General features: G+C 40.1%; 1 protein-coding gene across 6 annotated transcripts in view; it reads right to left on the bottom strand.

Annotated features, from left to right (window-relative positions):
* Positions 1-952: 952 nt before the first annotated feature.
* The window catches only part of LOC138054540 (tetratricopeptide repeat protein 28-like), a 46139-nt gene continuing 37091 nt past the window's right edge, over positions 953-10000 (bottom strand). For 4 of the 6 annotated variants that reach the window (XM_068901043.1, XM_068901046.1, XM_068901045.1 and 1 more), the window contains 2 exons: positions 3656-6797; positions 953-3205 (listed from right to left, as the gene is read on the bottom strand). In XM_068901043.1, the coding sequence (XP_068757144.1) occupies positions 3186-3205; positions 3656-6749 (3114 nt within the window). In that variant the 5' untranslated portion in view covers positions 6750-6797 and the 3' untranslated portion in view covers positions 953-3185. Of the gene's footprint in view, positions 3206-3655; positions 6798-8709; positions 8938-10000 lie in introns of all 6 variants that reach the window. The other 2 variants (XM_068901048.1, XM_068901044.1) reach the window with 2 other exon arrangements.

A 10000-nucleotide genomic window follows, 5' to 3' on the forward strand; every position in this document is an offset into this window, starting at 1 on the left:
TCTATTGTTTTGTTATTGTTTTGTCAGAGTAGCCTATGTGCACTTGGGCGATGGTTAACAAACTTTAGCTGGGAGCCTGCCAACTGCGAAGGATAAAACTGAGGCATTCTACAACACTCTGATCAAAGCGATCGATACCCCTATGCCCACTCAGAAGGTCAAAGTTTGCTCCTTAGATAAGCCCTGGGTGTCGAGCAGAATGAAGGCGTTGGTCTACAGGAGGCAATAGGCGTTTAAGACTCATGGCAAAGAGTCAGCCGTGTTTAAGATTTATCGCAAAAGAAACTTAAGTCACTATCGAACAGTTCCAATCTGTATTAAGATTGCAGGATTTTCTCACGTATTCGTATAGCACATGTACAAAGGCGCGTACGAAACCTTGAACACCCTCTAATTTAAATTAAACACCCGAAAAGTGACATGGTTGAAATGTTGCTTTTGAAGTAAAGCAATTTGAAATCATCGCAGGCTTTAAAGTATATTTCACTGACGAATTTTTTTTTGTTCAAAAGACATTAATGTTTTAGTTCTCTGAACATTTATAAACAACTTAACGAAAGGGCAATTCTTTTTTTTTTTAAAAAAAATAGGCATACCGATGAAAATCAGTAACTTTCGAGCACCTTTTTCAAAAGTCGAGCATTATTTAAGCACTTCTTTGCCATTTTTGAAGCACCATTTTCCAGTTTGCCAGCCCAATCGGGATAGACCTATCGTCAAATCATTTTTGGGCAAACTTCACAAGGCCAATAAACTAGGAAACACAAGTCACCTTATAGCCTAATTTTCAATGATGGATAGCGTAACTATCACAGATTTGTGCTATAAAAAAAACCACTTTAAATAAGACCTATTAGAGGGGAAATAACGATTTTTCCAAAAGTTTTGAAAATCGCGATTTTTGGCCAAATGGCAAAAACAAACAAACAATGAAATGTGATGTACCACAGGGTAGTTCCCTTGGTCCTCTTTTATTCTTACTTGATATAAACAACATTTCTACTGCTCTGATAAACTGAACTTCAGGATTTTTGCTGATGACACTAGTGTCTTTGTTTCATCACCTATTCGAGATCTTGAAAAACTAAATAACAGAGAGCTGGCTAAAATTAAAGAATGGTTCGATCTAAAGAAGCTCTCCATAAATATTAAGAAAACTAATTACATGATTGTTAAATCCCCTAAAAAGAAATCAGGAAACATAAATGTTAAATTACCAAATAAAGATGAAAACAGTGAAATACGGACATGTAAAAACTAGCGATAAAAAGCTAAACTTCCGATGTTTCGGCGACCTCATGACGCCATTATCAAGGAGCTGGAAATGAACATGCGAGTTCATAACGGCCAACACTACTTTCCATCCCTAAAACTGACATTGGACATTTCGTAACAATTACACGACACATTATGCTATGTTAATATTGACAAGCTTACCGCTCTAAAAACAATGAAAACAAGCAGAATGACAGCTTTAGTTCAACAAGAAATTGCGTTTCTAAGCTATGCCGCACTCATCTACAGTATTTAGGTCTAAAAACCCCGTTGAAGAAGGTTAACTTTCAATTGTTTTGCTAGGTACTATTATGTCAATACTCTAAAAAATTCGACTTTCCGGGAGCTTGTCTCGTTGGTCTAGAGGATATCGGAAACTGCAAGGTGAAGCCATCGATCCGGGTTTAACTCTTTGCCTCGCCTATTTTGAATCTTCTCAGCTTGTTTAAAATCTTTGTTTCGTTGAAGTAAATTTGAAGTCTAAAGTACACTGTACATCGTATAAGTTGAATAAAAAGGGAAATGTCAGTTTGAGGGATGGAAAGAAGTGATGACCGTTCATAGCAGGTACAAAATACTCCAAATTTGCATAAGTGGAGGAGAGCTAGACAAAGACTTTAGCTCGGATTAAATCTGTTTGCACGTTCAGCCGTGGTCGACGTGACTATGGTAGTGGAGAAGTAGACCTTAGACCTTACTCTCGATTTGGGGTGCACAGTTTAGGAGGTGGGTGCCCATCCTGCCCTCAGTTTTAACATGGAGAAAGGATGGAATGCTTCCCTTTTAATACCTTTGTCAACTCAAGAGTTACTGACCAACGTTTGCAATGGTGCGAAGTGGTATAAAATGACGTGACTCGGGTAGTCATACCATTTTTAAAATTCGAAAAATTTCCACAAGCATATGCATGGGCAAAGTCCCACCTCCCCAGGAGTTTAAAATGCACACAATTAATTAAGAGATCAGGCAACTTTTACCCCACACACCCTTTTACCTTCTAGAAGTTTTAAGAAATCGCCCATTTCATTGAATTATTTTGCATCGGTCCAGTCCCTCTGTGACAAAATATCACAAAATCAACATGTACAACTTTAAAGTAAAGAACTTCCATTTTTTTGGTTCCAGGCCCTAGCAAGAGTCCATCACCTAAGAGTTAGATTTACCCATATTTTCCTAGTCCTCATCAACGTCAGAAAAGTGTTTTCCTAGTCCTCAATATTTTCCTAGTCCTCATCAACGTCAGAAAAGTGTCTGTTTTTGAACCACGTTTTGTGGGAAAATAAACAATAAACAAATTGGCTAACTCAATGTTGTGCCCGATTCAAACAAAGCGTTTTGTTCCAGAAATTTCCGTCTCATTTAAATGTGAACGCTACATTAAAATTTTTGTAATTTCCAAACATTTATACTTCCGTAGGTTGTTTTTTAGCTTATAGACATTTACCTCCCGAAACAATTAATTTGCTTATTTAGCTTTGGCCAACCTTACAGAAACACAGAAAATACACATTCCCCGAGACTGTCACTTAATGATATTGTAAATGGAAAGTTGGTATAGCAAGCTTAAGAGTATACATGTCACCTGAGGAACAAACTGCAAAAGCTTGGAGTTATTTTCAAGGGCCAAAATAACAAGATGGCTAGATCCTCAGTTATGGAAACAAACCCCTGATTTCTATCAAGTGATTAACTAATCCTGGAACAGATGCTTACAAAACAAGGCACAAATGTAAGGACTTGAACAGTATCTTAATACTACTGAAATCTCATGGTACTTTAACTATAATTGGCATGATATCTTGTGTCTGACAGCTACTGAGGTATCAATGATTGAATTGTTTTCAATAACTCATATAATCGAAGAAAGGAAAATAACATATCGACATATCGCAGTCCAAGTAAGTTTTTTTTCACGTTTTGGACATCGTTTCTGAAAAAGAAAAACAAGGAAGAAAGAAACAAGTAGTGGATTAAATGCAAATAACGAATTTCGTTCTGATTGACAAGTAAATAATATAACAATTATCTTAATTCATTCATTTAACTGTTTGTGCTAGACTTAATAGCAACAATTCCTATTCACTTCACTTGACATAAGCAATCGACAATCACCGATCAGTTTCACAGTCACTCCATCATAACACAGGCTCAAACTGCTAGCTACATGCAGGAAGCTGAAGTAGCTGACTCGGTGAATGCAGACATTATTTAATTCAGGTATTAGCCAAAGCAGTTCGAGTAAAAATAACCACTCTGGCAACCGTTTTTAAAGCCATTTCTCTGTGAAGTACGTACCTGCTCCTTTCGACAACTTCCTGATTAAAAACATGTACAAAGTACAGCGATTCAGTCATTAAAGTTATATTTAAATAGCACTTACCATTCTTTTCGTGTTCCAGCTCCCCAAATTCAAAGGTGACATCATCGCCAATTAACACAAATGGCGCCCAGTATTTTATGGCCGAATAGTTCTTTGTCTCCTGAAGAGATTTTATAGCATGGTGAAGAGCTGTACTTGCACTTTTTCTATCTGCCAAGTGTTGGTAAAAACTCTTCATGAACAAGAAGGTCGCCTCGTCGTCGATTGCCCAGAGTGACACCAGTACAGACCGGGCACCAGCACACAGGAAAGCCCTGGCTATTCCCACAATACCCTCAGATTTTACTTCTCCCCGGCCACTATGACAGCAACTAAGCACAACCAGTCTTGCCTGAAGGTGAACTGCTTGAACATCGCTCAATGATAACATGTAATCTTCCTCTTCGGGGATCTTGGATGTGCGTTCGGGATTTGGCGCCAAAGCAATTTCTCCAGATCCGTCATCCCCATGTGCAGCAATGTGGACTAAGGTAACTGACTTCATTCTTCTCAGCACCTCAGCTTTGGTTGCATTTTTTCCTGTAAGAGGCACGGTCTGCAGAAGTTCTCCAATTATATCCACCTCTTTTTTCGCACATGGCAGCTGTCCATACATGGGTTCACCAGTGCCGTAAGTGACTTCGCTCAAGCACGGATCGCCTACAAGCAGCGCTTCATTCTTACTTTGGAAGTTATCAGGTGCCATAGTGATCAATTTTAAAGCAGTCAGCGAGGGAACTACACGGATCCTGACAGAGTCACTCATTGCAGAAAAAGGAGCCAGGCAAAAGTGTCCATCAGGAACAAACACTAAGTCATCGCCCTGGATCAAGTCTGCTATAGGACTGATTAAGACATCATACAAGGGCTGCAAAGAGTGCACAGAGAAGCTCAAAGACTGAAAAGTTTCTTCAACACTTTCCCTACTGCTCGAGAAGTCGCTGCCTTGTCTTTCAAGTGAACGATTCTCGCATCGCAAAACAACCCCTGCATTGATCTGTTGTAGCGTACTTTTCATCAGAGACTTGGCAGTTCCATTTTCGATTTTCTTTTGTCTAAAATTTATCCTGATATCATCTCTTAGCAACCAGAAGCTGATCATGTTCCCTTCAAGTGCTGTGAAAACAGTTTGTGAAGGTAGATCTTTCATAACCAAAGAGATAGTTACCTTCACCATAGGTTTCTCATCAACGCTGTATTGCATCCTTAAAATGTCTGCCAAAGCCTGTGCTCGTCCTTGCTCAGCAGCGTACAAAGCTTCATCAACCTCTCCATTCTTCAAGAGTGCTGTCCACAGAGTGGTGTACGCAAACCCCTTTGTGTCACGAAAGCTTATTTTCCATGCATCCTCTGACTGAAGAAGATGCCTAACTTCATCAAAATAAAAAACGCTTAGACGCCAGTAATTAAGAGCTTTGCTCAAGGAGCCAAAAAATTCATGAACATGACCAATATGATAACATGCGATTGCCAGCCCTATTGGGTCCTCTGTTTCCTGACAAATACTAAGATCTTGATAGTGGTACTCTATGGCTTGCTTGAAATTACCAAGACTTCGATAAGCATTGCCGAGGTTGCAATAAGCTCTTCCTTCTCCGGCCCTGTCCCCTACCTCTCTTGCAATACTAAGACGTTGATGGTGATACTCTATGGCTTGCTTGAAATTACCAAGACTTTGATAAGCGTTGCCGAGATTTCCATAGGCCGCTCCTTCTCCGGCCCTGTCCCCTACCTCTTTTGCAATACTAAGATGTTGATGGTGATACTCCATGGCTTGCTTGAAATTACCAAGACTTTGATAAGCGTTGCCGAGGTTGCAATAAGCTTTTCCTTCTCCGGCCCTGTCCCCTACCTCTTTTGCAATACTAAGACATTGATGGTGATACTCTATGGCTTGCTTGAAATTACCAAGACTTTGATAAGCGTTGCCGAGATTTCCATAGGTCGCTCCTTCTCCGGCCCTGTCCCCTACCTCTTTTGCAATACTAAGATGTTGATGGTAATACTCTATGGCTTGCTTTAAATTACCAAGACTTTGATAAGCGTTGCCGAGATTTCCATAGGCTCTTCCTTCTCCGGTTCTGTCCCCTACCTCTTTTGAAATACTAAGATCTTGATGGTGATACTCTATGGCTTGCTTGAAATTACCAAGACTTTGATAAGCGTTGCCGAGATTTCCATAGGCTCTTCCTTTTCCGGCCCTGTCCCCTACCTCTTTTGAAATACTAAGATCTTGATGGTGATACTCTATGGCTTGTTTGAAATTACCAAGACTTTGATAAGCGTTGCCGAGATTTCCATAGGCTCTTCCTTCTCCGGCCCTGTCCCCTTCCTCTTTTGCAATACTAAAATGTTGATGGTAATACTCTATGGCTTGCTTTAAATTACCAAGACTTCGATAAGCGTTGCCGAGATTTCCATAGGCTCTTCCTTCTCCGGCCCTGTCCCCTACCTCTCTTGCAATACTAAGACGTTGATGGTGATACTCTATGGCTTGCTTGAAATTACCAAGACTTTGATAAGCTTTTCCGAGATTTCCATAGGCCGCTCCTTCTCCGGCCCTGTCCCCTACCTCTTTTGCAATACTAAGATGTTGATGGTGATACTCTATGGCTTGCTTGAAATTACCAAGACTGTCATAAGCGTTGCCGAGGTTGCAATAAGCTCTTCCTTCTCTGGCCCTGTCCCCTACCTCTCTTGCAATACTAAGACGTTGATGGTGATACTCTATGGCTTGCTTGAAATTACCAAGACTTTGATAAGCGTTGCCGAGATTTCCATAGGCCGCTCCTTCTCCGGCCCTGTCCCCTACCTCTTTTGCAATACTAAGATCTTGATGGTGATACTCTATGGCTTGCTTGAAATTACCAAGACTGTCATAAGCGTTGCCGAGATTTCCATAGGCCGCTCCTTCTCCGGCCCTGAAACCCACTTCCTTAAAAATGGCTAATGCTTCTCTGTAATTTGTTATGGCCTGATTAAAGTCAGCTGTGTCCTGATAGTATCTACCAAGATTGAAATAAGCCAAACCCTTGCCTTGTCTGTCTCCCTCCTTTCTTGTTACGCTAAGCTCTTGCATATGCTGCTCCAAAAGGTCCAACTTTTTATCCACCATTGCTGATAATCAAAACCAGGAAGTTTTTCTCAGAAATCTGGGGTGTACCTAGAAGATAAATGAACGAAAAGACAATAGGTTCAATGCTCTGAGTACAGGATGCTAAACCGGCACAGCAAGGTTAATTGAACAGTGAAGGAATAACTATCTTAAGCTAGTATTTTGCAAGAAATATGCCTTTCTTCATCAGGGTTTCCCAAGGAATGATTTCGTCTAATGGAGACAGTTGTTACAGAATGAATACTTGGGCATTTAACAGACTAACAGCGTTTTATACAATAATAATCACCGAACATTAAAAATAGAAATTCTATTATGTAAATGAGAGAAAAACAGCCTATAGAAAAGCGATGGCATCCCATTTCATCTTTCTTATCGAGAGCTAATTAAAAGTTCCTAACAGGAGGGGAAGCCATTAAGAATGTAATATTTAATTTTCTGAAATTGACGTCAAACTCATAATTTTTTATTTCATGTCTAAATCTATCCAATGTCGGAATTGCTTGTTTTTTCGTCAATTTTTTTTGTCTGGATGCCTGGTTACTCCATGTATTTTGATCCAGGGACTTTGAATGAGCTAATTGAACTGCTCACACGTTTCCATTGAGAAAGGCTGTTTGTGAGGACAGAATTGGCCGTTTTTATACTAGAGATGCATAATCCGGTTATTCAAATTATGCCTTTCCCTCTCTTTCTCCATACGCCAAAATCATTCGTTGGGAAACCCTGATGAAGAAAGGCATTTCGAAAATTGGCTTAAGATAGTTATTCCCTCTCACTGCTCAATTAATCTTGCTGTGCCAGTTTAGCATCCTGTAGTCAGGACATTGAAACTATTGTGTTTTCGTATTTCTCGGCGTTGTTTAAAAAAGTAGGCACGCAATGCGTACATGTGGGTAGCCACTTAGACACCGTACTACCAATGGAGTCTTAATAACCCTTTCACTCCCAATAGTGCCACTTATAGATTTTACTCTGTCTAACGCCAGACAATTTTACTCGTCAATGGGGAACCCCACGGGGCTGAAAGGGTTAAGTATGCTGTTCGTTTTCATTTGGGTTCTAACCATTTACTATACTAGCTCTCTACGAACTTCATTGGCTTGCCATTGCCTATCGAATCAGGTTTAAGATTTGGGTACAGCGATTTGCCCACGGCATCTCGATCCGATTTGGAGAGGTAATAACAAAAATTGTGCCTGCCCACATGAATGGGCATCACACATGGCAGTGAAAGGGGAGCACGGATTAACCCTTAACACCAGCTAAATCCAAACTGGAATGCAAAATTACAAACTGGAATGTTTGATTCAGTACAGTTTTAACCAATAGGAATCAAATATCAAGTGGTGGCTTATCAGTACTGAATCAGTTGACTCTTTCATACCCTCTCCGCCAATCGTAATTCTTGTGATGACAAGTTGTCTGGCTCAAATCAAACCACAACTGAAGCAGTTTTGTCCGAGCCAATGAAAAGCAACCACGTTCCAGGGTTCTCCTTATTAGGCGCTAACCGGTAAAATCTACCGCTTGTAAAGCACTTATTACCGCCTGCAAACGCTCAGAAGTCGCTTATCCGTTGCAGAACGTCCAACATTAACTAAATGCTTTACCGGTTTGAAAAGGCCCCAACCAGTTGTGCTGAAAACTAGGGAGAGCCCTGTGTTCGTGCCAATTTTTTTACACATTATTTATTCTTTAATTTCTTTATGAACATAAAGCAATCTTTGACTCACCGTCAATATTGAAACTGTTTATGACCTTCAAGCAGACAATTTTCATACCGACTGCTAAATCACTGTTTAATTTATGGGAGCAAAAATGACTTGCAATACGGACTTGTTCCTTACCAGCCAAAACGCAGTCAAGGCATGCTATTTTTTGAGAAAGCCGCATTACTTATAATTTTTACACACGCACACGGATAATTAAAGAAAAAACAGCAATTACATGTACTTACTTCGCCCGTTGTGGATGAATTTTGGCATTTGCAGGCAGATCTGGATTTGATCCCAATCAAACAAACACTTATTAAGCCCTTAATGTACGAGCTCTTGCGATGAATTGCACGCCCCTTAGAACCTTTGTAATAAGAAACATCGACTGCTTTTCTTGCCGTGTCTTAGTCAAATTTTTTTTACATTCTGTAAATAATCATTTGCCTTGGAAGCCTTGCTTTAGCGGGGAACTAGAAAGGAAAAATAAAAGAACAAGGAGAAAAAAAGCTTTGAATAATTCTCTGGTAAATTCAATTATTGCGATTGTGAATTGAATTACATTGTTGACACGTGCCCGTGACATTTGCGCTGGTGTTGGTGTCGTTTAAATTGGCGTGATGGATTGTTTTCCTTTGCTTATTCACTGATGTTTTCCGCCTTAGTTCCAGAAGCATATGAACAGTGATGCATATATATATCTCTTTGCATATAGGTCCATATACCATAAAGTTGTCTCACTGATAACTGCGTCAAGTCTCGTGGACTTGTTTAGTTGACTGATTTCGTACGGGAAAAGCTTGATTGCCCAGAGAGCCTTCCAACTGATTCAGTCACACAACCCGACTTATTCAGTTGACCCGGAGAACACCAAAAGTTACTGCGAGTGCGAGGAAAATCGTAGGGATGGTCTTCCGCTATTATCCGGCGCTATTCATGTCAATAACTGATTCACTTGTAAATTAATGGTAACCGGCTGATTCAGTTGGATCTTCTAACTCGAGGGCACAGAAATGAAAAGGTGTCCATTGCCGGCTTGTCCTATTTCCTGAGAGCATTGTTCTATAAACCTTATTAACAGAAATTTCTTTTTCACCTTGTTGCTCTCGTTCCCTACTAAAGTGAATCAGTTGACTGATTTCGTACAGTTAGTCACGGTAACTGAGACGCCGATTTATACCCAGAGAGCCTTCCAACTGACTCATTCACCCGGCCGGACTTATTCAGGAAAAACAAGTGCCTCTATGTTTCAGTCCGTAAAAAACAGCAAAAAAGAGGATCTAAATAATTATGTTCAGTGAAAACCGGCCGAATTGTTGCCCATGAAAACCTGCACGTTTCCGATATGGCAATTGGAAAACAAACTGTTCAATAATACCCAAGGAAAAATTCGGAAATTTATCCGCCATTTCTGCGGATGATGGCGTGAGCTTTCGTTTGTTCCGTGCTTTGTACTCTCATAAAGCACAGTGTTTAAACGAATGAGAGCAGGCGTTATATAGAAACTTTATTATAGTATATAATTTTATACTAGTA

The sequence above is a fragment of the Montipora capricornis genome, chromosome 6 (genome assembly GCF_036669925.1).
Source record: "Montipora capricornis isolate CH-2021 chromosome 6, ASM3666992v2, whole genome shotgun sequence".
Taxonomy (NCBI): domain Eukaryota; kingdom Metazoa; phylum Cnidaria; class Anthozoa; order Scleractinia; family Acroporidae; genus Montipora; species Montipora capricornis.